Source organism: Canis lupus, chromosome 4 (assembly GCF_011100685.1).
Source record: "Canis lupus familiaris isolate Mischka breed German Shepherd chromosome 4, alternate assembly UU_Cfam_GSD_1.0, whole genome shotgun sequence".
Taxonomy (NCBI): domain Eukaryota; kingdom Metazoa; phylum Chordata; class Mammalia; order Carnivora; family Canidae; genus Canis; species Canis lupus.
Window position 1 is genome coordinate 87,917,772 of NC_049225.1, and position 27,751 is coordinate 87,945,522.

The 27,751-nt window shown below is 52.0% G+C and overlaps 1 protein-coding gene across 1 annotated transcript in view; it reads left to right on the forward strand.

Moving 5' to 3' along the window:
- Positions 1–27,751, forward strand: part of MYO10 (myosin X) — a 195,514-nt gene that overhangs the window by 66,868 nt on the left and 100,895 nt on the right. The window contains 1 exon segment of the mRNA XM_038535440.1: positions 11,563–11,721. Within this exon segment, the coding sequence (XP_038391368.1) occupies positions 11,563–11,721 (159 nt within the window).

Genomic DNA, 27,751 nt, shown 5'->3' on the forward strand with positions numbered 1-27,751 from the left:
ATTTACCCATTTAAGGTGCACAGCTCAGTTTTTAGTATATTTGCCGAGTTGTGCAGTCATCACCATGGTCCGTTTTAGAACATTTTTATCACCTCGCATGGATGCCTCGGAGCTGTGGGCAGCCACCCCAGCCGCCCCACCACGGGCCCTGGCAACCACCCATCTGCTGTCTTTGACTTGCTGCTCTGGACGTCTGGTATAAAAGGCGTCCTAGAACACGGGCCCCTTCACCCCTTCACTTGCTCTCGAGGTTCCGCGTGTTGTAGCGTGCCTCGGGACTCCGGCCCCTTGTTCTGGGTGCTCTCCCACCGCGAGTCATACATGTATGCCGCGTGACGTTCATCCCGTCCTCTGTCGGTGGGCATTTGGGTTGCTCCCCCTTTCGGACTAAGAGAAGTCATGCTGCTGTGAACATTTGTGTTCAGCCTTTTGCATGGACACGGTGTGGTCTCACTTGGGTATATACCTAGGAGCGGAATTGCTGGCATCTGTGCTAACTTGGGGGACCTCAGACTCTTCTCCAGAGCAGGTGCGTCATTTGAGTTCCCTCTGGCAGGGGATTCACTCCCATCCTCCTAATGGCAGCGTCTGTAGCCAGCTGTCAAGACGGTAAGATAGCGTTACGTTATTTTAAAATATGGACAGTGATAAAAATAAGGTGGATTGATTCATTCTTAATGCACATCTTGAGAGGGAGTTGACTGCTCTGGGTTTGACGCAGCTTCTCTGGGCGTTCAGAGGTCCACAGGTAGGAGGCCGTCCCTTGGTGCACGTCCATCATTGCGTTCTTCATCGGTTTCCGTCAGCTCAGTCATGTGCGTGGGGTTGCGCGGTTTCTGGTTTCGGCCTTCTCCACGACCTTTGCCCCTGGAAAGCCGTTGGTGGCTGACGCCTGAGAGCCTGTGGGTGTGAGAGTTTGAGTGGAGGTAGGAGGGGGACGTGAGGCTTTCGTGTGTCCGGTCTGCGTCCGGGAGGAGCTGCTGCTCTCTGGTGGGAATAGTGACCATCTGGTGGTGATGGTGACAGTGTAGGGACCCCTTTGTCTTTATGGTTTTTTTAAATATTTTATTTACTCATGAGAGACACAGAGAGAGGCAGAGACCCAGGCAGAGGGAGATAAGCAGGCTCCATGTGGGGAGCCCGATGCGGGACTCGATCCCAGGGCCTTGGGGTCACGCCCTGGGCCGAAGGCAGGCGCTCAACCGCTGAGCCCCCCGGGCGTCCCGACTTTATGTTTTGACTCTGTCACATTCTGAGGGATTTGCAGAGATGCAAGCTTCTGATAAGGATTTCGCTCAGCAGGAAGGAAGGCCCTCCTGATGCCCTCTGGGAACGCTGCGGGGAGGATGATGCTGCTGACAACAGCGCGGCCGCGGTTACCCTCATGCCCGTGGCCCTCAGGATTCAGATTTCAACCCGATTCCCATAAGTTTCTAAACCTCAGGTGGTCTGGCTCTTAGGGCCAGATTTCCCACAGAGGGTGTACAGGGCTTTTATATCCTTCGGGTTCGTAGACCTTGGCGGAGAAACAAGTCCTTGTTGGCACTTTTTGGGGAAAGACACAGGAGCGGGAGAAGCGGGCTCCCTGCAGGGAGCCCGATGCGGGACTGGATCCCGGGACCCCGGGGTCACTCCATGAGCCCAAGGCAGACGCTCCACCCCTGAGCCCCCAGGCGTCCCCTAAATACGCTTCTTTTGAAGAGACCTTTGCCCCATTCACCTAGTGATCTCTTAGTTTTTCCAGTCAACAATCTTTCAGGCCTTCTGCCTCCTTTTCATCTTTCCAGTATTTCCAGTAGTTTGCTGCTGTTTCTAGAGATCTCCCTGGCAGGGCCGTGGGGTTGGCATGCAGGGGAGGTGTGGGAGCTCGTTACTCCGCGCGGGCCTGTGGTGCTTTGTCTCTGGCTTTTCCTTATCTGGGGGCGTGTCTTCTCCTAGTTCTTTTACCCCCGGTTTGAGCCCCGCGGCTCTCGTGCGCCTGTGTAGACGTTCAGCCACAGTCTGAACTTCTGGCTTCGATCCGGAATCATCCCGGTTCTGCTTCCTCACTGGACTACATGCTTTGAGTTGTGTGTCCTCTCACTTGACACTGGGACGTGAGCGGCTGCAAGAAACCTGGAGCTTAAAGCTGGGACTCATAAGATTGTTTCCGCTGTTTCTCGACTCGGGGGCGGACGCGTGCTTGGCTCAAATAGGGCTTTTTCATTTCACTTAAGAGCAGCCAAGGACTTGCTGTCATTCGGCCGAGGCTGTGGCAGAGCAGCCAGTAAAGGACAGGTGTGGATTTCCGGCTCAGGCTTCGGGGCTGGGCTGGGGTGACCGAGGGGCGCCCGCCCAGTGATCTCAGCTCCGTGGCGGGGCGGCTGGCGTGTAAGCAGCCACCCGCGCCGGGCATTTGGCGAGGCAGCGAAGGCTCGGGGTTCCCGGGACGTGCCACCCGGGTCCTCACGACGGCCGCCGTTCGAGGACGGCCACACAGCCCCCCGACGGCGGTGGCATCGCGATTTGGTGCGGCCCCCCTTCCGGCCCCGTGCGGCTCCCCTTCCCGGCAGCGGTGCCCAGGACGTCGGCACTTCCAGCGTCCTCGCGGCGCGGTGCGGGACAGGAGAGGTTCTGGCCGAGGGGCTGCACGAAGAAGGGCACCCGGGCCGAGCTGGGCCAGGCGGGATGGGGGGAGGCCTGGGCGAGGGCGACCTGCAGGAGCCCAGGGCGGGTGACCGGGCAAGGGACACAGGACGGGTGGGCGGGAGGAACACCTCGGCCGGCGTGCTGGGACAGGTGGCAGGAGCCCCTCGGGAAACACGCTGCAGGGAAGCCACACTGAGATGATTCCTCACCTGGAGGTGACCGGGAGCAGAGAGCTGCCATCTGTGCGCGGCCAGTGAGGCCGCTGGTAGCAGCACGGCCACCAGCCCAACGCCGGGGTCCTTGCTGCGCACCAGGACCTGCGCCGAGCCCTTCCCGTGCGTCGTCTCGTTGCCATCTCCCTGCCCCGCGAGTGCAGGTGTGATGACCCTAACCCCACAGTGGGGAGCTGAGGGCGACACGCGCAGCAGCTAGAGGCTAGCGTTGCTTGGCCACTGGGCAGCACGGGGGCTTCAGAGCCACCACCGTCCACGCTGTTCAGACTTGAGCGGCATTTCCCTAAAAGGATCCTAGTTGATCCCATTTGGGGAAACCCCAGCCCAAGGAACCAGAATCTCACCTCTGAAAATTTCTTCCAGTTCGAAGTTACCAGTGCCAAGGAAATTTGAACCAGTGGGGGAAAATACTTTTTTAATCATTAAACTCAAAATTCAGCATCAAAAAACATTCCTCGGACTCTGATTTGAGAATGATCAGGTTCGTGCCATGGGACACGGGGGGCAGAAGCACTAACCAGAGCGCAGTGGTGGGGGTCGGATGAAGACTGCGAGGTGCCGGGGGAGGAAGGCGAGAGCAGATGGAGTCCGGGCGATGTTGGCCATCCAGGGTAGGGCTTGGGAAGGAGACGCGGCCGGCAGCGGGCGGGGGCTTTAGACCGACTCAGACTTCAAGCTTGGGAGCTGGTGATGAGGGTGTCATCCCTGAGAGAGGGGGAGGATGGGGGGAGGCACGGGGTAGGATGTGGAGGTCCAGTGTGTGGGGGGCGGGGGATAAAGATGCTTCTGAAACGTCAAGTTGGTTTGCAGTTACGGGCATGGAGGTCGTACACCGGAGTTCAGGTTCATGCGTCAGGGTCCAGGCTTCCGACTCAGAAGAGACGGATCAGAAAGGAGCCCTTGAACTTAGGACGAGGGCCAGGGCCTTAGGACCGGGAATGAGCAACCTCCGAAGTGAAGACTGGTGAACCAGTTGTCCCAGGCGCAGGGAGCCCGGAATCGGGGCCGTTGGGCTGTTACCCACCCGTGCCTCTTGCTTTGTGCTTTCTCTGGACTGAAGCTTAGCCCGCTCAGTACCAGTAGGTGGGAGGAGAAGCTCTTACTCCTTCCAAAGGCCAGTGACTCTGGGGGCGGGGGCACTATGTCATTTGTTAGTTTGCACAAGTAGCTCTACGACATTTTTTAAAATTAATTGAATCAGTTATTCATAGCCAGGTATGTTCAGTGATAGTGATTTTGATTGGACTGGATTTTTTTTTTTTTTTTAAGGCTAGAAATGTTTTGAAACTTGAGAAAATGGGAAAGGTAGAAAAGTATAAACAAAGAAACCTCTACAAGCATGTGGTCCGTTATTGGAGTTCTGGTATATTTTCTTCCAGACTTTTTAAAAAAATTATTTATTATTTATTTTTTAAAAGATTTTATTTATTTATTCCTGAGAGACGCAGAGAGAGGCAGAGACCCAGGCAGAGGGAGAAGCAGGCTCCCTGCGGGGAGCCCGATGTGGGACTCGATCCCAGGACCCCGGGGTCACCACCTGAGCCGAGGCAGACACTCAACCACTGAGCCACCCAGGCGTCCCAGGGTTTTGTGTGTGTGTGTTTAAGATTTTTATTTATTTACTCCTGACAAAACACACAGAGAGAGGCCTTCCAGGCTTTTCACATGCATTTTTAAAACTTTTGTAATTAAACTTTTTGTCTTGAGATCGTTGTAGTTCTACATGCATTTGAGCAATAATACAGAAGGATTCCATATACCGTTTACCTGCTTTTTCTCAGTGATGACATCTCGCACATCTCAAGCACAATATCACAGCCAGGGTCTTGACACAGAATGGAGACACAGAGCCTTTCCATTATCCCTGGGATCCAGCATGTGGCCCCTTGAAAGCACCTCCATTACCCTCTCACCCCCACGAGCTTCTCAACTTCTGGAAAAACCACCAACCTGCCCTCCATTCTCTATAATTTTGTCATTTCAAGAATCTTATATACATGGGATCATACCCCGTGTAACCTTCTGGGAGTGGCTTTTTCAGCTTTTGCTTTTTACACACAGCGCCGCTATAAATGCGTGTGTGTACATTTTTGTGCGAACGTAAGTTTTCATCTAGGTAGAATGAGTGCTCAAGAGTATAGTTGCTGGTGTGTATCTGTGTGCACACAGTTACTGGGGTGCGTATCTGTGTGCGTGCATTTGAAAAATTAAACATGGGATTATACTATGTGCATAGTATAATGTTACCATGATTTAGCATAACTGTGATGAAAAAATACTTGCATCGTGCTTTTCCTTGACCCTAGATTCTTCAAGGTGCAAAGACGGCCTTAACGCCTTGTGATGTACACGAGAGAGCTTTGCAAGGTGCTTCCTAACGCAGCTGGAGCAATGAGATTTTCTTCGTGCAGATTTTCCTAAAATCTTCTTTTTTTGAATAAAACAGTAGAATAGTCTAACATTTCTCTGCTCCGTCTTCTTTCTGTGGTCTCCTGAGGGAGCAGCAGAAACAGGCCAAGGCAGATATCAGCAAAGTAGGCCGCGTCCTCTTAGACAGCTTGTGCCGGGGACATAGGTCGGCACGGAGAGCCTCGAGTCAGTGGGGCTGGCCGTGGGGAGGCCCGTCTTTGGTTCCCATGACTGCTCATCTCAGCCGTGTGGGGGGACGCAGAAGCCTGAACCTCTGTCTTGGCTCATACTTGCAGTCATGAATTCGTGAGCCAATAAACGAACGAAAGAAGGAAATTAAATTAAGAGAGGCACCCACCAGGAGCAATGAAAACCTGACGTTTTCGATCCCTTTGCACAGATCCGGCTGGCCTTGTCTGGGTTTTCTCTGGATTCAACACCGCTCCTCAATGTACAGGTTCCAGTGGTCCTAAAAAAACGTAGAACCAACCATCTGCTGATTCCCCCCCTTTGCTGACTCCCGGCATGCAGCTAGTCTCCGGGCTCGTGCCCGGGCTCCTGTGTGTGCAAAGACAATTGGTGTATTTCCTTTTAGAACCTTCTTCATTCTTCCTTGTGTTTTGCCCCTCCTCGTGGGATTAGGCACCTTTTGTTCAGCCCCCATTGGTGCCAATCACTGTGGCTCTTCCCGCCATCATTTTCTTTAGCCTCAGTGATAATTCTGAGTTCTTGTTCTTCCCATTCCTATTTTGTAGGTGGAAGAAAAGCGTGGGCCAGAGCAGGTGTAAGTACCGTGCTCATTTTTCCTAAGCTCTCGGAAGCGTAGATCTAGGAGAAATGAACCCAGCCAGATCTGCCTCCGGTACTCTGAGGCCGTGCTGTGGTCATCACCACCCCCCCCCCCCACTACCTCTCCATATACATTATGCCCACTTGGAGAGCCAGGACCATTTGTTCCATGTTTGTTGAGTCTGTATCGTGGGCCAAGACTGGCCCCGGAGAACCGGGTAGGCATGCCTCTTGCCCTCGCAGAACTTTCGAACCACGGTTGGCAACACGTAATGGGTGTGAAATCAGTTCGGAGGCTCACAGCCAGCATTTAAAAGAAGCCGGAGAGAAAATATTGAGATGCGTCAAACGTCGTGACAGGTGTTTTCTGAAACTCTGTGCATAGTGGTTTACGGTATAAAACATTCCTAATGTTTTATATGGTCAAATGAGTTGGTTCCTATGGTTAAAACCATTCCTATGGTTTTATTTTATTTTATTTTTTTAATTTTTATTTATTTATGATAGTCACACAGAGAGAGGAGAGAGGCTGAGACACAGGTAGAGGGAGAAGCAGGCTCCATGCACCGGGAGCCCGACGTGGGATTCGATCCCGGGTCTCCAGGATCGCGCCCTGGGCCAAAGGCAGGCGCCAAACCGCTGCGCCACCCAGGGATCCCAAAACCATTCCTATGGTTTTAATGGTCAAATGAGTTGAAAGAGACTGGCCTGGGGTCCCAGAGTGGCGGACCTGGACGTGATTTTCACACAAGATGACAGATTAGATGAGCGATTACAGGCTGTCCTGGGAGCTGGGAAGACCGTACACACAACAGAATGAGGAGGAGGAGGAGGCCGGCACCGTGTCCTTCGCCACATTGGCATCTCCTGAGAGGACAACCTCGGGGCCGAGACCTCAAGGGGAGTCGCAGGATGCGTGTGGCCTGGAAGGAGCTGGGCCTTCGCATCCGACCGTAATTCCAGGACGGTGGAAAATAGTAAGGCAGCTATGAGCAAACCCCAATGCCTAGACATCATCCTGGTCCTCGCCACCGTCACCCCCTTAACTTAGGTCAAATAAGGAAGAACCAGAAACCAAATTGCAGAGTATTGTCATGCCAATCTTTGGTTAACCTCTCTTCTATGTTTTTATTTCTTTGTTTCTAAAATATTTTTATACTTTATGAAAGGTCCTGTTTATAGACCTCAGCTTGTCCACATCATTTCTTCCCCTAGTGTCGACGCAGACCTCTGGTTGGTTGGCCTTTCTAGACCGCGGCATCTCAACATGACACTCTTGACATTTAAACTGAACGATTCAGTGCTGTTTCGCCACATTTCTGGCCTTTGGTGACCTGATGCCAGTAGCACCTGTCTCCTTCCCCCGGTTCTGACGACCAGAAATGTTTACAGACGTTGCCACGTGTCCCGGGGGCGGAGGAGGCAGGTGCTGAGTTGAGAACTACTCTCGCAGGAATTCTAGGATACAGTGAGAGGAGGTGGCCCAGACCGAGGATACCCTCCATCGCATCCGTCCATCAAGGGAGGACGTGCCAGGGTTCCTTTCTTTTTCTTTTCTCTTTAATTGGAAAAGTCAAATATTATGACTGGGGCTTCCAATGACTTGTAATAAGAGAAATCATGTGTATAGATTATAGAACCCTGTGTCACAGAGCCTCTTGCCCCCACGTGGTGGGAGCGTCCTTGCAGTGTAGGTGCTGTCCTAAGCTTAAAAGTAAAAGTGGGTTGACAGTGGCTCAGCTATTTTTTTTTAATCTAATTAATTGGCTCCTTTCCTTTAGATTTTTCCTGCAGAAGTGAACCCAGCGTTAGACAAGCCTTCCGAGTAGTTTTTCCGACACTCTTGGTTTCCTTGGTTCTGCTCCCGTGCCTAATCCGGTCTGGTCTTGTGACCGGTGGCGTGTATTTCTGTAACAGGAGCTATTTGTTCTGAGGCTGCATTTTCTCTAAATTGATTTCCTGTCTATTAATCTTCCATATTTTCCCCCACTTCTCAACCTTACCGCCTTTCTCCTAGTACATGCTCCGTTCAGGGAACTCCACGTACTCTGAGTTGGGTTTTTACGGAATACGTTTTGTTACTGTATTTTGGCTGCTGCTCCCCCCAAAAAATTCCTGTAAAAAGAATTCCGTTCTTTAAACCTAGCGTTTTCCTGCTATTTGGGAATAATCTCCTGTAAGTAATACCCTGTTAATTGTTGCACATACCAATGACTTTTTTTTTTACATACCAATGACTTTTGACGCTTCAAGGGACTCGCCTGAAAAATTCTTGAATAAGACCGTGGGTCTCATTAATCCTTTGAAATCTTTCTAAATTAAATCAGGTGCTCATTCAGCCAGCCCGCATCAACACGCTGCTGCAGGGGGCTGGATCCACGCCTTCCTCCGTAGGGTCTCTACTGCGTTGTTACCCTGACGGCGAGGCTGGCCTCATTCCTCCTAGAAAGTAACGTCTCTCGGCACTTAGTCCGTTTACCCACATTTATGTTCACAAACATTCATCACCATCTGTGATCGGTGTTTACTTGTGTATTTGGTTTTGTTTCCTTCCCCTCGTTGGAATGTAAGCTCTATTCCCAGTGCGCAGGCCACGCCAGTAAATACTTGGTTGAATGAATGGGTTTCCTTAATTTATGAGACCCTTCCTTCCTTAGCACCTGCCGTGTGCCACGTACCATTCGGAAGATCCTCACCCGTGTCAGCCCGGCTCTGAAGGGCTGGTCACCCCGGCCTTGCCTTCGCCAACACATTCTCTCTACTCTTCTCTTCTCTGGAGATAATTAGTGTTTTGAGCAGCTGCTGGCCTCCGTCTTGGCATCGTGTTTTTATTGTTTCTGTTCACAGTCTCTTGTTTACGTGACCCTTATCTTCCGTCATGGTTCTGAGTCCTTGAGGGTATGGGAAGGATGGGTTCCAGTTCTCTGGGTTTCCCCCCCTAGGATGGGCACGTGCCCACGTTTGGCACACCATGTGCCCCTGCAGACCTGAGGCCAGGTGTGCGAAGGTGGGGAGCTGTGTGGTGTGTAGCCGTTTCCTCCAGTGCCCTTGTGCCCCGCTCTGGACTTGAGTCCACACGTGGTCTTGCTATTCCCAGGGCTTTAAAAAAGACACACGTTTATATACGACATCGATATTTCCTTGTGTATGTTATAGGTAGGGGTGTACATAAATAATCTCTTAATGTCTAAGTGTTGTCGTTGTGGACTATCTATGATCATTTCCAAAAGGCACATTCAGGATGAATACAGAAGACCGTCTGCAGAATCTGAATTCTTTCTATCCTCAAATTTGGAATTCTCCATATACTCAGAGACAGTTAGCAGGAGGAGTTGTTTCCACGTGGGGAAGGACTTGCTGATGATGAGTCTTGGGAGGGCTTGGGCAGGAGACAGGGTGCTGGCTTTGCTGCCCTCCTCTTTCCTGCAAGAAGCTTTCCCTGGGAATCGGAGCAACCATTCTGCCCCGGGGTTGGCGGGAGCTCTGAGCAAGCGCGGGGAGATGACGAGCCTCCCGAGTGTGCCAGGAGCAGAGAGGCGGCACGGGATTCTCTGCACTGCTCGGCTGGCCACCCTCACAGCCCCTGCAGGTGTGAGACCCAAGTACCAGCCCAGTTGTTGGTGTTTCCAGGAAGCCTGCTTGGGGCGCCCGGGTAGCTCAGTCGGTTGGGCGTCTGCCTTGGGTTCTGGTCAGGGTCTTGGGGTCCCCGGATCGACCGCCACGTTGGGCCCTCTGCTCAGCGGGGAGTCTGCTTGTCGCTCTGCCTGTCACCCCACTCATGTGCACTCGCACGCGCACTCTCTCAAATAAATAAAGTCTTAAAAAAATAAAGAAAAGAAAACCTGCCTGGATTAGCATTGTTGACATGTAGCAAGCTGGGGAAGAGTAGAGAATTTTAGCTGTTCCCTTCTGGGCCTTTCCAGATGCCCCTAGGACAACTCCGAGCCTTGGTCTGAATCCCTCCCTTTAATTTTCTTCCATGGGGTCTGAGTTAGAGTGGAGGGTCAGTGTCCTAAACGTGCGTCCACACTCTTGAATGTTCCCGAGGGTTGTTTTCTTGAATACTGATCCTTGGCCATGGCCTGCCCCTCCGTGCACTCCCTGGGCAGCACCCCGGCCTGTCCTGCCCTCCGGGTGCCTACGTGGCGGGGCTGGCTGGCAGGAGGTGGGCCACTGCGGCCGGCGCGTGTCCTGCGGGAGGTCTGGGCCCCAGGATGCAGCTGGGGACAGCGGCCGGCCTTGACAGGACATGGTCAGGTGTCCGCCCTCGCCTGGAGCAGTTTCTCAGGACTGGTTTCTACCAACTCTTGTGGTTACTGTGGCAGAGATGCCACGGCTGAAGTCTTATTTTTTTCCTCTAGAAACATAAAACATGCCATTTCTCATGGCTTCTGAAAACCATCGGATTGGTACTTTTGCTTTTCTTAGTGGGTCATTCTCGTCTGCAATAACATGCTATTTGTTGCCACGTAGGCAACCGGTCAACGTGTAAAAATAGAATTCCCCAGTCAGGAAGTCCTGCAGATAGTCTCCCAAAGTCATTCTGCGTCTGCGGCGCGAGTGAAGTGTGTGCGCATGCGAACGCGGTACATCTTTCACGTCGTTTAGGCCCCTGCTTTTTCTACCTTCGTGTTTTTTAGGGATGAATGTCACAAAAGTATAAAATGAATAACTGTGGAGTAGACGCCGCCAGATGATTGTTACGTACACGTGTTTGTAGGTGAAGCTGGCCAACTTTTGATCAATAGGTGGAGCTGACTTAATACGGTTAATCCTACACCAAGTCAGCGGTGGTCTAGAAGCGTGGAGTAGATTATGGAAATGCGTGTGAATTCAGGGCTCAGTCTTCTCCCATCCGAGCTCTGGCTTGTGCGTGCCACCGCACGTGTGCAGCACGCATCCGTGATGCTCGGAATTTTAAGGAAGACAGCTGTCAAGGACACCAACCGATTTTAAGTCCAAGAAGGGATTTAAGGACATTTTTAAAATATTCCTGTGATGATGTGTTCCAGCCTCTAAGCAAATACGTGTTTGAACAAATCCGACTGCGTGGTGAATTTATGTGACACTTGCATTGAAGAGCGGTTATCATGAAGTCTTGAAATATATCGTGTGATCCCATGTGAGATGTTACACAGTGAAGCCAAAGTACTTTCAAAAAACTTTGGTTAGGCGGGTTCTCCACCGTTACGGATTGATAGCGCTTGGAGAAACATGCAGAGCAGTGAAGCGTGAGTTTATGATTTGTGCGATTCCCAAGGGGTGGCTGCTGCGGGAACTGCTGTCGTTTAGGAACGTCTATTAGCGCTTGTCCTATGATAGCTTCCTTTAGAAGTAGATGGTGGCACAGAGAATGCAGAGGTTGTCTGCGGTGCGCTTTCTCTTGGCCAACTCAGGGTCTTGTCGCGGAAACTGTACTGAGATTGTACTTCAAAGTGGGGAAATGTCCGGGGACACTGTTCGTTGCTGACCACTAAACAGTGGGATTCCTTCTGCCCGCCAGGTATTCACTTACAAGCAGAGCACGATTACGCAGCAGAAGGTGACCGCTATGCACCCCACGACCGAGGAGGGCGTAGATGACATGGCCACTTTGACGGAACTCCACGGGGGCTCCATCATGCATAACTTACACCAGCGATACAAGAGGGATCAAATATACGTAAGTTCTGCTTTGATTCTCTCTAAAAATCCCTCGTGTGATTGTGAAGTTTTGTTTTCAACGAGTGTTTCCTGCCCTTTGAGACCGTCCACTTAATCTAAGTAAAACTGTGTTTTCAGGTGTTCAGCCCAATTAGAAACGTGGTCCAGGTCCAGTGAATCGTGTTCTTGTGTGTGTTGCCCTGATTTTATTAGAAGGAATTGCTTTATGCGTGGAAGGGTGATTTGACCCCCTGTGAGTGCATTCTGTCTTGGAAGGGTTCTCTTTTACGAAGAAGTCACCAGAGTGCTTGTCTTTCTCAGCTAAGGGCCAGGTGGAAAATGTGGATTTGCAAATAATAGCACCTCAAGCTCCAACTTTTCTCTCCTTTTCTTGATGTTTCTCCTTTTATGGATTTCTCACATTTTTTTTTCTGGCCCTGGAGCCCCTCCAGGGGAATATTTGGATTCAGGGAACCCATCTTTCTTACTTGCAGGGTTGCTGTTTTGAAGGGAGACATGTCCATAAAAAAAAGCAGGCATGCACATGTTTCAACTTTTGTGAAATGTGACTATATCTGTATTATACATGTAATATTTAGAAATCATTAAAAAATCATTTCTATAATATGTCATTACTTTTTGGCACTAAAGTACATACTTGAATTTATCTGTCAAGATTGCCCGGCGGATTTTATCTCTTTCATCTGCCTGCTTCCAAGTCCTCATAGTAAAGGGGTGAACTGCTTACCTATATTTTTTTCTTGTCAGGTTCAAACATATAGGTTTTAAAAAAAAAACCAAAATTTTGATATTGTGAAAACTCTTGATCTTTCAGTAATTTTTGTCCTTCAGCAGTTATGCTGAATTTTGCCAATGCACTGGTGATCCTGATGGGTCATGTCCGCCTTCATGGCAAGCTAGTAGATGCTCATGGAAACTCAAGGCCTGCTTGGTATTCTTGTGTCTCCAGTATATTGACCTTAGACCGGAAGAGGAGAGCTGGGCAATGAGAAATCAGTTGTTTGTGGGTTTACTGCTTAATTTTCCTCTGCTTTTTACACTGTGAAAGTGTCATTTTTGCCAGCTTGACCTAATGCTCGCCACATGTTCTCAAGCAGCCCTATGGAGAGAAACGCAGAGGGATTCCAGTCCTCTGCCGGCTGAGCTTCCTTACAGGGTCTTTAGATTACAGGATTTCCCATATGTTCTTCAGGGGAGGCAGCCTCTGTATGTATTTAGGAAGAAGCGGCCGTCTCTTGTGGGTTGTGCGTGTACTGGCAAAGCTCTGCTGTCTTCCCCCTGTCAGAAACACCAGGGTGACCCGGGAACTCCCTGCTTCCCGCGGGGGGGCCAGCAGTGGGTCCCAGTTACTGTACCTGTGTGTGCGGTGTTGTTCGACGCTGCCTTGGTTTACATAGCAGTTTCCTCGCTCAGTTTGCCAAGGACTTATTTTGTCTTTCTTGAGCCAAGGACATTCCCAGGGCCCCTGGCGGCTGTGTAAGAAATGTCTGTAAAACAAAGCCCGTGCATATCAGAAATACCGTTCTAGTTGATGATAAAATGTGAAGCTGGGTTTAAAATTTCTTCATCGGTAGGTGTCTCGTTGGTGAGGATTTCAGGACTCGCCCTCTTCCCTCTTTAGGTGCAAGTTCTTACTCTACATTTATTAGTCAGGGAAATGTCAGTCCATTAAAGGGAAAAAATGACCCAAGCACAGCCTTTTAAAAGTTTTTTTTTCAAAAAAATAAAAGTAAAAGTTCTCTCCCGGAGCACCTGGGTGGCCCAGCGGTTGAGCATATGCCTTGGGCCCAGGGCGTGATCCCGAGGTCCCGGGATCGAGTCCCACGTCGGGCTCCCTGCAGGGAGCCTGCTTCTCCCTCTGCCTGGGTCTCTGCCTCTCTCTCTGTGTCTCTCATGAATAAATAGATAAAATCTTTAAAAAAAAAAAAAGTTTTTCTCTCCCTCCTTTTGTGATGACGTTAAACCTGAGAGCTAAGCTGCCCAGTAGAGCCTGTGAATACCGTCTTGTTTCTTCCCCTGGAATGAAGGTCTTTTTCCTCCCCTTTGAGGGAAGAACATAGGATCCTGCACCTCCGGTTGCAGGTCGGCTCAGTACGAGGCCCTTCGCCCCTCTGAGGCGTGGGCGAGGTGTCCCGCGGCCGCCCCTTGGTCGTCCGTCCCCGCGTCGGGCACGGCCCCTGCCGACAGAGGCCCCGCTGTGGGCAGAGCCGCGGCCGCGCTGCCCTCCCGCTCCGAGCCCGCCTGCCCAGATCTGTGAAGGGGGACACGACGCCGCTTGCTCGGAAGGTGCCGGGTCCGGTTTCCGCCGCGGGCACCGGTCATCGCCGCGGGCCTGTGACCGTAGCAGCTTAAGAGGCCCGCTGCCCCCCGGCTCCGTGGAAGCACCGTCTGGGGGCGGGGGCCCACCTGCGCCCTCGGAGGCCGGAGGTCCCGTCGTCTGGCGGGCGGGCCGCCGGCTGTTGGCAGGTCCCCACCTTCGGCCCTCAGAGCCAGCAGCGGGGACCGGGGCTCTCGCCGTGGGTCTCTCCTCCCGCCCCGTCGTCCCCTCTGCCGCCAGGACGTCCCCCCGCGGTCGGATGGGGCCCGCCGGGCGGGGTACGGGTGCATCCGGCACCTCCGGCCGCGGTCACATCCCCAGAGCTCCCTGGCGGCCCGGTCTCGGCGTCTGCGGACTGGCCACGGGGGTCCGGGGGCGCCCTGTCCGCCCCCCGCCCCTGAGGCGGCCCCCGCGGGTCTCCCCCGACGCCCCGGGTCTCGCAGCATTGGGTTTGTGGGCGGGAAACAGGTTGCTGTGAGAAGGCCCGGCCCGGCAGGAAGGCCTGCTGGCCTGTGTGAGGGCCCCGGCGCTCTTCCCCTTGGGGACCGGCCTTCCCGGACCCCACGAGCCGTCCCCCGCCGTCCCCAGCCGTGAACGGGGGACACAGCCAGGAAGCGCTAAAGCGCTCCGAGGAGACCGGTCCGAGTTGAGCAGGTTTCTCCACTCGCCCGCTCCTGGGCTCGGCGTCAGGAGCCTGTCGGTTTTTTAAGGTTTGTTTTCTAAGAGGGACGGGGCGTCCCTGACTGGGCTGTTCTCGAAGCAGGTGGCGGGCGAAGGCTTCTGGGACCTTTGCAGCTCTCCCCGCGTCCTCCTCGTCTGCACCCAGGTCTGTAGGAAGCTCCGCCGGACACTTGTCCTGAGTCCTCGAGGGCAGAACTGGGCGGCCTTCTCTGTCCGAGTGAGGGCCTGCGTGGCCCCGGCCCCGCTGCAGGTCCTTCTGGGATCGGACCCTGGTGAGAGCAGCTCCGCTCGAGCCACAGCCTCACCCCCTGATGCTGGGGTCCTTTCCTGGGATTTCAGGTTCCTGGCGCCTGAGGCCCCACCTGTCTTTCCCTCTTTGGCGACTCCCCGAGTCGCACCACAGCCCCCAGCCTGGGCCTCACCCCAGACCCCACCCCGAGCCCCCTTTCTCTGGGCTTCCCGCCACAGAGGCCGCTCCCTGGTTGCCTCTCCCTGGGAGAGGGTCTGATGAGGGCCCCGCGATCCCCTCTCCTCCTACCCGTCATGGGACCAGGAGGACAAGTACCCACCCCCGTTAGGTTCCTAGAGACTCAGGGAAGGAGCCCGGCACGTGTTTGTGGGACGACGAGGGGAGACAGAGGGCGAGGTAACCTGCGGGTGGACGAGGCCTGCGCTGCCGTGGGAAGCCCTATGTGGGGGGTGGGGTGGGTACGGCGGTGACGGGAGGGGCAGCAATGACACTTCAGAGGAGTGTACGAGCTGGCTCGGAGAGGCTGGTGGACACTGCACGTGAAGATGGAGCGATGGGAGCGGACTCGGGGTGATGGTCTCCCTGGGTTGAGGGAGTTCCTTTGCTCGTGGATTGTGGTGTGTGTTAGGGTTGAGCCCTCCGACAGGGCGGCCGGCTGTGGTCAGGACAGCCTAAGGCAGTGGTCCTCCACCGGGGGACTGTGCCAGGGGATGGTCGGCACCGCCCGGGGACACTCCTGGTTGCAGGGCCCAGGCTGGGGATGCTGACGTGTCCAGCGGGTGGGGCCAGGGTGCCCGGGACCACGCAGCAGAGCGGGACCTGGGCTGAACTGTCAGCGGTGGCGAGCTGAGAGGCCAACTGGCTGGACACATGCCCGCACCCCGCACCCCGAGGCCAGACTGGGTTCGCAGCGGCACCGGGCTGGGCGGGAGAGAGCACAGCACCTTTGTTAAGGGTTTTGGGGAGAGGATTTCCCAGAGGTAGAACTTAGACGTTGGTAGGGGTGGAGTGCACGGACCGCAGAGGGCAAGTGGCGCAGAGCGCATGGGGTCTAGCCTGGGCACAGGGGTCGGGAGGAAAGGGGGAGGATGCTGGGGGAGGGCGGGCAGCTCTGGTGGCCACCAGTCTCGGGAAGCCCTAATGGCCGTGAGGACCTGGGCCACGGTCCAGGCAGCTCCTCTGGGAGGGGATGCTGGGGCCGGAGCTGCTTCGGGATGCCCATCTTGCTGTACCCTCAGAGCCTGGGGGGTTCCACGTTATTGGGGGCCCTGCACGTGCACACGGTGGGGACAGGAAAGCGGGGCTTCCACTGTGGAGAGCGCAGGCCCCGTGTCCGCCCCGCAGCCCATGCTGTGGCAGGGTGTCGTCCTCCTCTGGGGGACACGCAGGGTCTCCGTCCTGGGCTGTCACGCACTGGGGCAGGTGCGTGGAGGGCTGTGGACTGGACCCCGGGAGGCCGTGCTCTGGCTGTGGGGTCGGGTCCCAGGGAGGCCGTACTCTGGCCGTGGGGTCAGGTCCCAGGGAGGCCGCGCTGTGGCTGTGGGGTTGGGTCCCAGGGAGGCCGCGCTCTGCTGCGCCGGGACCCTGGCTCTTTTGCTGGTCCTGCCGAACAGTGTGGAGATGAGCAGCTAACGACCCACTTGGAGAAGCGGCCCGACTAAAGACACACGCTGATATCAGCGCCCACAATTCTTCACAGCTAGCGTATTTTGTTTTTTAAGATTTTATTTATTTATTCATGAGAGACGCAGAGAGAGGCAGAGACACAGGCAGAGGGAGCAGCAGGCTCCATGCAGGGAGCCAACGTGGGGCTCGATCCCGGGTCTCCAGGATTAGGCCCTGGGCCGAAGGCAGACGCCAAAGCACTGAGCCACCCAGGGCTTCCCCGCAGCTAGTGTATTTTTAGGTTGTTTCAAAAACCTCCTCCCTGGGCTGGGTGGCCTTGCACCCCGAGTCTGTAAGCGTGCGGGACGATGTTCCCGAGTGACCTGGGAAGCCTCCTCCTTCCTGCGGAGTGATGTGTTGCCAGCAGCCAGCAAGAGACCCTGCTCGCGGAGCAGACAGGTGAGCCGCGTTCACCCGCGGGTCCTGGGCCGCCAGCCGGGGAGGCCTGGCCTAGATGGCCGTGACTGCTCCCACGCGCAAATCTAACTCTGAGGGGAGCTTTCCCAGAGTAGACTGTCTCTGGATTCCTTTCCGGCCCCTTCGGAAGCCCATGTCAGGTAGCCGCGTGCCTCTCGGATGCCGGGATGGCCCGGGCGCCGGCGGTTAGCAGCCTCCGCGTGCGCCTCGTGTGGGGAACAGCTGAAGGCTGTGTGGTTTGTCGGGGCCTTTTTTTCACATGAAATCAAGACTGGTGTTGCCAAAAGATGATTGTAACCATCTGTCTGACTATATGTATTTTTAAACTTCACCAAACATTCATACTCTTGAGTGGCCACTTCCACATCAGCACATGATGGTGGCAATTAGGGACGTTATTTTTATGATTTTTTTCTTCCATTCCTGTCTCTTTTGGGTCTTTTTTTGGGTCAGATTCCTTTCAACAAGGAGGAAATTTTAGACAGAAGTTTACTCAAATTAAATGGAAACGTCACTTGTAAGTTTAAGAGCTTGTCTTCAGCAACAACTTGACTTACCTGTTGTAATCTAGTTTTCATCAAACTTGAATGCTTAACAGTCTTGTTCATTGTTCAAAAATGTTTTAAATTTTTAAATTGGATAACAACAGCAGTTTCTCTTATATAGAAGGTACTGGACACAGAGCACTAGAACACAGTGGAAATGTGAATTTATCTGGTAGATTTGTGGTCAAATCATGTGCTCCCAGTATATCTACGTTGATACAGCCCCACCTGTGTGCCAGGCTGGGCGCTAAGCTCTAAGGCTGCAAAATTACTCTTGTTCAGAGTAGTTATTTCTTGGAAGATTGGATAAATGAAAGACTTTGCGCCTCCAAGACCTCATAGTTCACTGGTGAAGACACACAGGCCAACCGTTGACAACTGCCCAGGGTGACACTGAATGTGATAAAAGTACTTGGAACATAATGAATGGGCATCCAAAGGAGGAAAAAAAGGAAGAGGTCAGACCACGATTACCAGCAGAAGCACGAGTCCTGCTGAGTTTTGAAGTATTCATAGGGGACTTTGGCCACGAGGGAGGCTGGCCTATTTCTAGCAGAAGATCAGCGTATTTAAAGACATGAACTAGTACGGCACATTCGTCCAGCTGTAGGACATTCCAGATGCTGAAATGTCGCATGCAGTCATCTGGCAAGGTGGTCAAGAGCAGGTGAGGAAGGGCTCTGTGTACAAGTGAACAAGTTAGAATATATTTGTGAAGGCTGCGTGCGACAGCTTGCACCTGAGTTCCCGGAAAACTCGCTCTGGCTGCAGGGTGACGGATGAGTTCAGCAGACATCCAGTCTAGGACCAGCGAGCAGAATGGGAAATGATGGGGTTCCAAACCAGATGGGGGGAGTTTGAGTATGGAGGACACTGAGAGGAAGATTGTAGGGTTTGTGGGGGCAAGTAGGCTGAATTTCTATAGGATGACTCCCAGATTTCTGGATTAACCCTTTGGGTTGACCATGGTGCATTTATCAAGATGCCGCTAAGTGAAGGGAGCCTGGATGGCTCGGTTGGTTAAGTGTCTGATTCTTGACTTTGGCTCAGGTCACAACTTCAGGGTTGTGAGATGGAGCCCCGTGTCAGGCTTCACGCTCAACGTGCAGTTGGCTTGAGATTCTCTCTCCCTCTTCCCTTCCCCTGACTCACGTGTGTGTGCTTGCTTGCACTCTCCCTCTCAGTAAATAGATAACAACTTTTTTAAAAGGTGTCACTAAGTAAAAAGAAACAGGTGTGTTGGGGAGCTCAGCCTTGTCCATGTGAGTCAGAGCTAAGGGTCATCCAGGTGGAGATGTCCAGTGGGCCATTGGGCGTATGGACCTGTGATTTAAAACTGAAGCTGCGTTCAAGATAAAGATAACTGCTGTTGGTAGTTCAGGTGATCAAGACGGAAGGAAAGTAGAGAATGGTGGATGGGAGATGTATTCACGATCGCATGGGGAGAAGCAGTTGTGGTTTTCATTTTCCCTAACGAAAACAATACACAGCTCTGGGTTATGTAGTATTTGCACGTAGCAATCATGTGGGTGGACAGAGGGCGTGTGTTTATGACTGATCACAATCTTAGGCCCAGAGGGGGTTAAGTCATGTTCCAGGGAAGGTGGCTCTGGGCTGAGGAGCCCTTGGGTTCCGATGACCAAACCTTGTTGTATAGACTGTTGGTTCCCATGGTTGAATAGTGTCTTCCTAATGGTAGCACGGATCCCTCGGTGTCTCGGAACAGAGTACGTCTGAGGCCACTGGGTCACCTTTCTTTTTCTGAGTTCTACCTGTTTTTGAAAATCTTGAATTGGTAGACTTTGGGTTGAAGAAATGCAGCGAGTGAGTTTCTTCCAACATTTTTAAGCAATATGTACTGCAGCTGTTCCAGATTATTAAAATGGGCAAGGAAATGTATTTTTTGGTGAGTTATGTGGAACTTTTCTGACTAGGAAGATTTGTTATGTGCTTCAAAATAGAGCATTCTTTCTATTTCTGAAAAGCCATGAAAATGACCAAGCTATTTATCCTGGTGGAAGTTGGAATCCAGTATGAGGAGACCAGTACCTGGTCCCACCCTATGTTTCAGAGCTTCACGTGTCCTGGAGTCTGAAGAGGCATAGCATCGTCCTGGCCATTTCTGGAGCCGTAGTCATACCTTTTTATAGAGGGATAAATGGTGAGACGTAACAAATGTGTCTCACAGCTCTTGGGATTTCTTACCACATGTGATCTGTGTTTCACCAGGTAGTTAAGAGGGTCAAAGAAGAGCCTGGTTGTAGATTAACTGGCCAGTCACCATTTTTATTTCTATTTCTATTTGAACTTCACTTACCCAATGCTCTCTTATCCGTGCAGCCTTTGTTTTGGTGATAAAATAACCCATGCAGAGCGGGATGTGTACAGTAGTGGGGGAAAGATAAGATGCCCTTGGCCGTAATTATTTATATTGCTGATAGACCTCTAAGACTTCACCTAATTTGTCGTCCTTTGAATAAGCTCTTAAGAACTACTGCTCTTTTTATTTTTTTTAAGATTTTATTATTTATTCATGAGAGACACAGAGAGAGAGAGAGGCAGAGACACAGGCAGAGGGAGAAGCAGGCTTCCCCCAGGGAACCTGATGTGGGACTCGATCCCGGGTCTCCAGGATCACACCCTGGGCTGAAGGCAGGCACTAAACCGCTGAGCCACCTGGGGATCCCAAGAACTACTGCTCTTGTTGCCACGTTGTCTTGTGCTTCTGTTTCGTGGAGGTTCAGAAGGGCCACTTGGCACGAACACGGGCAGGAACAACAAAAACTCAGTAACCGAAGCCCTCGCGCCCCCGCCCGCACAGCTTCTGTAGCTGTAGAGAGAATTCATTAGGAGTCAGGCGACTGTCTCCCCTTTTGGGAGCCACTCAGACTCTCTTCTCTCATATCCCAGGTGGGGGGACCCCGAAGGTGGGGGACTCTGTTGGAGGGTCAGGAGTTCGTGTGTCACGCAGGAGCTTGGATTGAACATGCCGGTCTACGTTGGGAAATCTGAGTGAAGCCAGGGCAGGAGACGGACGGGAAGGAGATGGACCCTGGGGTTTGTTGAAAGACTTACACACGAGGTGTGGAGGCATTGGGCCTGGGTAGAGAGCTGGACGCAGTCTGCAGGGGTTCCCGTCCTGTACGTGGGCAAGCAGCAGAGGCGGCCACCACACACCCGCAGTAGGGCACGCCGGGGACCCGGTTCCTGCCCTTGATCTCACACCCGGGCTCTGCGACTGCAGGGGCAGCATGTAGCCGTCCCTTCCTGTGTCAGAGGAGACCCAGCCGTGGCCTGTGGCCTGCCCACATCTCAAGGATGTGTTGGAGCAAATGAGGGCTGTGAAGACGTGTCTACGTGGGTGGGGCTGTCCTCCGTGTCCCACAACCATGAAATTGTTGCTTTGGAAACATGTAGGCTTGTCATTTAAAATCTGGTGACAAGGGCAGCCCAGGTGGCTCAGCGGTTTAGCGCTGCCTTGGCCCCAGGGCATGATCCTGGAGACCCAGGATCGGGTCCCACGTCAGGCTCCCTACATGGAGCCTGCTTCTCCCTCTGCCTGTGTCTCTGCCTCTCTCTGTCTCTCATGAATAAATAAATAAAATCTTTAAAAATAAATAAATAAATAAAATCTGGTGACAAGACTTTTAAGAAATGTCTGAGGCCGTTAGTGAGAAGGTGAAGTAGTAAAACTTGGGCATGCATGTTGGACGAGCCTGGTTAACCTCCGGTACTAAATGGAGGTACTTAGATTGGACAGGCGTTTTTAAAAATTATTTTTTTTAAGTTTTCACTTAAATTCAAGGTATGCAAGAGGCATTTTTAACTCTGAATGGCACAAAATTGCCCGTAATCTTAAAAAATAAAAATAAGGACACCTGGCTGGTGCAGTCGGGTTAAGCATCTGACTCTTGGTGTTGGCTTCGGTCATGATGTCAGGGTCCGGAGATCCAGCCCTGTGTCGAGCTCTGGCTTCAGTGTGTGGAGTCTGCTTCTCTCTCCAGTGTTCTGCTTCTCCCCCTTGTGTTCTCTCTCTAAAATAAATAAATCTTAAAAAAGAATAATGAAAGAACTTTAAGAAATAAAAGATTGGCTTCTCTATGCATGCCAGCCAGACACACATTTTTATATATTTCTTCTTCTTCTTCTTCTTCTTTCTTCTTTCTTCTGCCTTCTTCTTCCTTCTTCTTTTTTCTTCTTCCTTCTTCTTTCTTCCTCTTCTTCTTTTCAGATTGAGTTTGATTCAAATTAGGCCTAGTCGTTTGCTGGTATGTGGGAGTCCAGCTATTGAATTCACTATCAGCCACAACCTATGTACTTATTAATATTTGAGCTCTGATGAGATTACTTCATCCCTGAAAGTCTAAATGCCTTTTGTCCTCTCCCTTAGTAAACAGTCTGTAATTTGTTGCCAGGATATTTTTGTTTCTCAATTTGGGTTAAAATTGTCTGAAAATGGAGTATGAAGCTTCTTGTTATTTACCCTTAATTCTGTGCTTGTTTTCAGATCTTTCCTTGATCTTACAAAAAAAGAGATTTATGTATTCTATCAGTACCAAAATTCTCAATATATTTTTTAAATATTTTATTTATTCCTGAGAGACTCAGAGAGAGGCAGAGACACAGGCAGAGGGAGAAGCAGGCTCCCTGTGGGGAGCCCGATGCAGGATTCGATCCTGGAACCAGGGATCACTCACTTGGCTGAAGGCAGATGCTCAACCACTGAGCCACCTGAGTGTTCCACAATATTAATCTTTTAAACTTTTAAAATGTTTGTCATCAAACACACACAAACTTTTGTCATCCTAACCATTTTAAAGCATACACTTTGGTAGCGTAGTGTACATTCACACTGTTGTGGATCTTTTAGAATGCTTAAATCTTCAGAACTAGAACTCTGTGCCTGTTAAGCAACTCCCCAGGGCGGCTGGACGGCTCATTCAGTTGAGCGTCTTGGTCTTGGTTTTGGCTCATGGGTCGTGGGATCGAGCCCCGTGTCCGCTCTGTGTTCAGCCAGGAGTCTGCTTGAGGATTCTCTGCTTCTGCCCCTCCTCTCATTTACGTGTGCACTTTCTCTCTCTCTCTCTAAAAATTAATCTTTCAGAAGAAAAAAAATTAAAAACAAGTGCCCCATCCCCACTCATGCCAGCCCGCGGCAACTGCCATTCCACTTTTCTTCTATGACTTTGACTGCTGTTGGTCCATCATTTCAGCAGAATCATACACTGTTGTCCCTTGGGGCTGGTTTCTTTCACTTAGCATAATGTCCTTAGGGCTCAGCCACGTTGTGTATGTCAGAATTTCCTTCCTTTTTAAGGCTGAACAACACGCCACTGTATGTGCATTTACTACAGTTTGCTTATCCATTCTTCCATTGGTGGACACGTGGGTTGCTAACGCCTTTTAGCTATTGTGTGATATTCTTTTATAGGCCCCGGAGAATGTCAAGTTTGAAAAGCCATTCTTCACTCAGTAGGAATACAGCGAAGAAAATAAAGTGCTTGGAGAACATTGATTTAAGGAAAACCTTGAACAGATTCAAGACCTGTTATAGGGCACCTGGGTGGTTTAGTCGGTTAGGCGTCTGCCTTCGGCCTGGGTCGTGATCCCACAGTCCTGGGATGGTCTCGCATCAGGCTCCCTGCTCCTCGGGCGTCTGTTTCTCCCTCTGCCCCTCACTCGTGCTCTGCTCTCTCACTCTCTCTCATTCTCTGTGTGTCTCTCAAATAAATAAAATATTTAAAATTGAAAAAAAAACAAGACCTGTTAATCTGCTTAGTGTATGTAATATGGTTTAAACTGTAGGGATTTTCTTTCTTTCTTTCTTTCTTTCTTTCTTTCTTTCTTTCTTTCTTTCTTTCTTTTTCTTTCTTTTTTTTTCTTTCTTTCTTTCTTTCTTTCTTTCTTTCTTTCTTTCTTTCTTTCTTCTTTTTCTTCTCTCTCTCTCTCTTTCTTTCCTCCTTTCCTTTCCTTTCCTTTCCTTTCCTTTCCTTTCCTTTCCTTTCCTTTCCTTTCCTTTCCTTTCCTTTCCTTTCCTTTCCTTCCTTCCTTTCTTTCTTTTCTTTCTTTCTCTTCTTTCTTTCTTTTCTTTCTATTTTAGAAGACTCTACCTCTACAGAGTGGAAAGGACCCCAACAGGAGTACCTGCCTTCTTAGAGTCACATCAGAATATAGCCATATACCACTGAATGCCCCGTCTCTCAAAATCCGGTGCAGCTCTTTTATACTTCAGTGCTCTCTCTGCACCCAGCAAGGGTCCTGAGCATTGTGTACACAGAGGACTTCAGCTCATCGTCTGGCGTAGAGATGCAGACGTGCTCAGGGGGTGCAAAGAGCTGTCCCGTGGCTGACGACAGGCAGCTCCTACCTTCCTATAATGGTGAAGGTGTGAAGCAGTTGAAATGCAGATCACTTGCAACATAGGTCTTCATCTCATGTGTTATGTGGAGTGGGCAACGCGAAGTAAAGTAGAAGCCTGGCTTGGTATCTCCCATTAACCCCACAGCAAAGCGGCCTCTTATCCGCAGGTTCTTCTGGCACCTTCAGCCGTTCCTCCAACACAGCAGTCTCAGAAGGAGAAGCCTTCGTCCTTTTATTCCACAGGTCAAAGCCACCGCAAATGTCGCCACTGGGGTGCCTGGCAAGGTGGACAAGCTGCATTTGGAGGAGCATTCGGGAGCTCAGGGTCTGGGGTAGGTGTTAGTGGAGAGGAGAAGACTGTGTCCACCCCCTTCAGGGTGGGCATCATTGTCATAGGCTGAGAGACTGAAGAAGACCAAAAATTGAGCCCCTGGGTAGCTCAGGGGGTGACCCCGGGGTCATGGGATCGAGTCCCGCACTGGGCTCCCTGCAGGGAGCCTGCTTCTCCCTCTGCCTTTGTCTCCATCTCTCTCTCTCTGGGTCTCTCATAAGTTAATAAATAACATCTTAAAAAAAAAAAAAAAGACCAAATATCGTTGAAAGAGTAAATTTAGGTACACTACCCTGGGTTTGACAGGCTCGTGTTGTCCATTTCCCGTTTTCCATCAAAATGGGGAAAGTCAGGCTTTCTTGCATAAAGTGGGGAAGGTCTGTTTTTAGTGATATTTATATGAAACCGTCCTCTCGACAACGTACGAGGGACCACGCGTTCATCACGGCAGCCGGCTAGACTGAAAGTCGAGGAATGTATTCTCAGCCTCCTGCTGTGGAGCCACGCGAAGGTCACTGTTGCTGTAGGAAGAGCGGCGACCGCCAGAGCCGTGGCGGTCATTGGGCATGAAGAGTGTCGTCCAGCTGCCCCCGCGTGGCATGCTGGCTTCCCCTCGAATTCTGGGCCTCTCAGGGCTCTTGCTGGGAGTGTCGTGCTTGGCAGCGCGCCTGCTTCTCTTCCCTGCTGAGGTCAGGGTGGTGACTCGCCCGCGGAGGCACGCGGACAGGTGTTGGGAAGGCTCCTCGGAGCCGCCGGTGCCGTGGGACCTCCGTGTGGGGCCAGCTGCGCGGGCACGACTGTTGCGCGGCCTCGGGGGGCCCGGCAGGTGCCACGGGCGGTGCTGCAGCTGCCCCCGAGCTGGACGCCCGCTGTTGGGCATCTGGCTGCCGCCTCCCCGGGCCTGCTGGCAGCGAGCGGGGCCCCTGCGCGCCCCGCCACACTGTCGTCCTGACACCTCGTCCGCCGCTTCCCCGGCCACTGAGCGTCACTTCAGGCAGGCCGAAGATCCGTTTTGGATGCTGGGGCCTCGACTTTGCCAACAGGCTTTTAATGCCCTCGGATTTCCCACCCCCGTGTAGATAGCGTGTCATCGCATGCAAGACACATGACCCCCTGAGCCACGCGGGGCGACCAGTGGGGTTGCCCAGCCCGGCCGGGGGTAGCCTGCCTATGCGGTTTTCACCGAAATCATTGCTTTCAAAGTCAAGGTTTGTGGAAAGGCTGATACTGTTTATGAGTCAATCGATACTTTTTTTTTTTTAATTTTTTTTTTTGATTTATTTATGATAGTCACACAGAGAGAGAGAGAGAGAGAGGCAGAGACACAGGCAGAGGGAGAAGCAGGCTCCATGCACAGGGAGCCTGACGTGGGATTCGATCCCGGGTCTCCAGGATCGTGCCCTGGGCCAAAGGCAGAGGCCAAACCGCTGCGCCACCCAGGGATCCCCAATCGATACTTTTTTAAAAGAAAGGCTCATCTCCCAAAATTTTATTTTATTTTATTTTTATTTTTTCTCTCCCCAAATTTTATAACAACGACACAAATGTGTTATGACAAGGTGCTCAAAATTGTCAAGACATGCACTGGGCATGTCATTTCTTAATTTTGTTTTTTTGGTTTTTTGGTGTTTTTTTTCTTCTTGACTTTAAGTAGGCTCCACACCTAACCGAGGGCTTGAACTCACAGCCCTGAGGTCAAGAGTTGCATGCTCTCCTGACTGAGCCAGCCAGGTGCTCTGGGACATATCCTTTTTTTTTTTTAAGTGCATTAATCATGGGTTAATATCCTAATATTAATTAAATCTGATACTCAGCTTGATACCGTGTGGCTCTTACATTTTATTTGTAACCGAGAAAGAGGATTGCAGTGTGCCTACCTGGCTGTTTTAAGAGAGAAGGCATTGTCTTAATTTCTGCCAAAGTAGGAAGAAAGTAAGAACCCATTTCAACAGAAAATGACCAGCTTTGGTATTTCTAGAATAAAAATAAAAATCAGGGCAGCTAGCTGGCTCAGTCAGAAGAGCAGGCAATTCTTGGTCTTGGGGTCATGAGTTCGAGTCCCATGATGGGTATGGAAATCACTTAAACTTTTTAAAAAATCCTTAAAAAAATAATCATACGGCTACCAATCCTCTGCCAAAAGGTAGAAACAGGTCTGAGAGTTTAGACAAAGTTGTGGCAGGTGCAGCCCCCGTGCCCCAGCAATGCCCGCCTGCCTCGCCCCTGCAAACAGCTGACATAAAGGAAGGCCGGGCACCCAAGGTCATAGCGTGGGTGGGGGACGCCCCCCGGGAGTTGGGTGGCTCTCGGTGGTCCTTCAGAAGTAGGACCGATTCCTTCCGCAGAGGATGAGCAGTTTCCATCTTCCTTCATGGCCACAGCTCTGCCACGGTGCCTGGCTGGGGGAGTGGGGCTTCTGAGGGTTGAGCTTTCCCAGGACCTGCATGGTCACCCAGTAACCCGCTGGATCTTTTCCTGTCGTTTCTTCAAACTGAGCTGAAATGATTGCAACAGAGAACCCCCTACAGGAAAGGGTCGAATCGGTGTGTGTGGTACACCCACGTGGGGTGCAGCCGGCACCCGGGTCCAGATCCAGAGTGTCTCCATCACCCTGCGTGGAAACCCTGTCAGCCCCCAGCAGCCCCCTGTCCTCTCCCCCTGCCCAGAGTCCCTGCCGCCCGTCCGTGTGTCCGTGCGTATTTCTCTTTTCAGACACATGGACTTTGGTGTCTGGCTTCCTGACCTCAGGGTCGTGTCCTCAGAGTCCCCCCCCCCCCCGGCAGCAGTGTGGGCGCCACATTCCTCCGGTGGCTCAGGAGTGCCCCCCTGTGTGGACACACCCCGTCTCATCTACCCCTGCCCGTCGGATACTCGGTGTTTGGGTTGTTTCCCCCCAGGCTCGTGTGATACGCTGTCCTGGGGGCGCTGCTTGAACTCTTTTGGTTACAGACCTGGGACTGGAACCGTTGGTCATACGGTGATAACTCGTTTACGTTTTTAACCTTTTTGGTTCAAACTTTTTTTTTTAAAGATGTTATTTATTTATTCATGAGACACACAGAAAGAGAGGCAGAGACACAGGCAGAGGGAGATGCAGCTCCCCACCGGGGGCCGATGTGGGACTCGATCCTGGGACACCGGGTCACGCCCTGGGCCAAGGCAGGTGCCCCACCGCTGGGCCCCCGGGCGTCCCGGTGCAGACTGTTTCTCAAGGGCACCACAAAGCGCCCTACCTTTGACGACGGGTCCATGCAGCACATGGCCCTGGCGGGCACGGCTGCGGGAAGCTCGGCTGCCAGCGGCACATTTGACCTTTCTGGCGCTGCCCACTTCCCTCACCCCGTGTGGCCCTGTGGTGCCAAGGAAGCTGGAAGCCTGTAGCCGGGCTGCCCTGCCCACATCCCGCCTCCACCCCTGCCCAGCTCCAGCGGCCCTGTGCCCGCTGCCCAGCCTGGACATCGG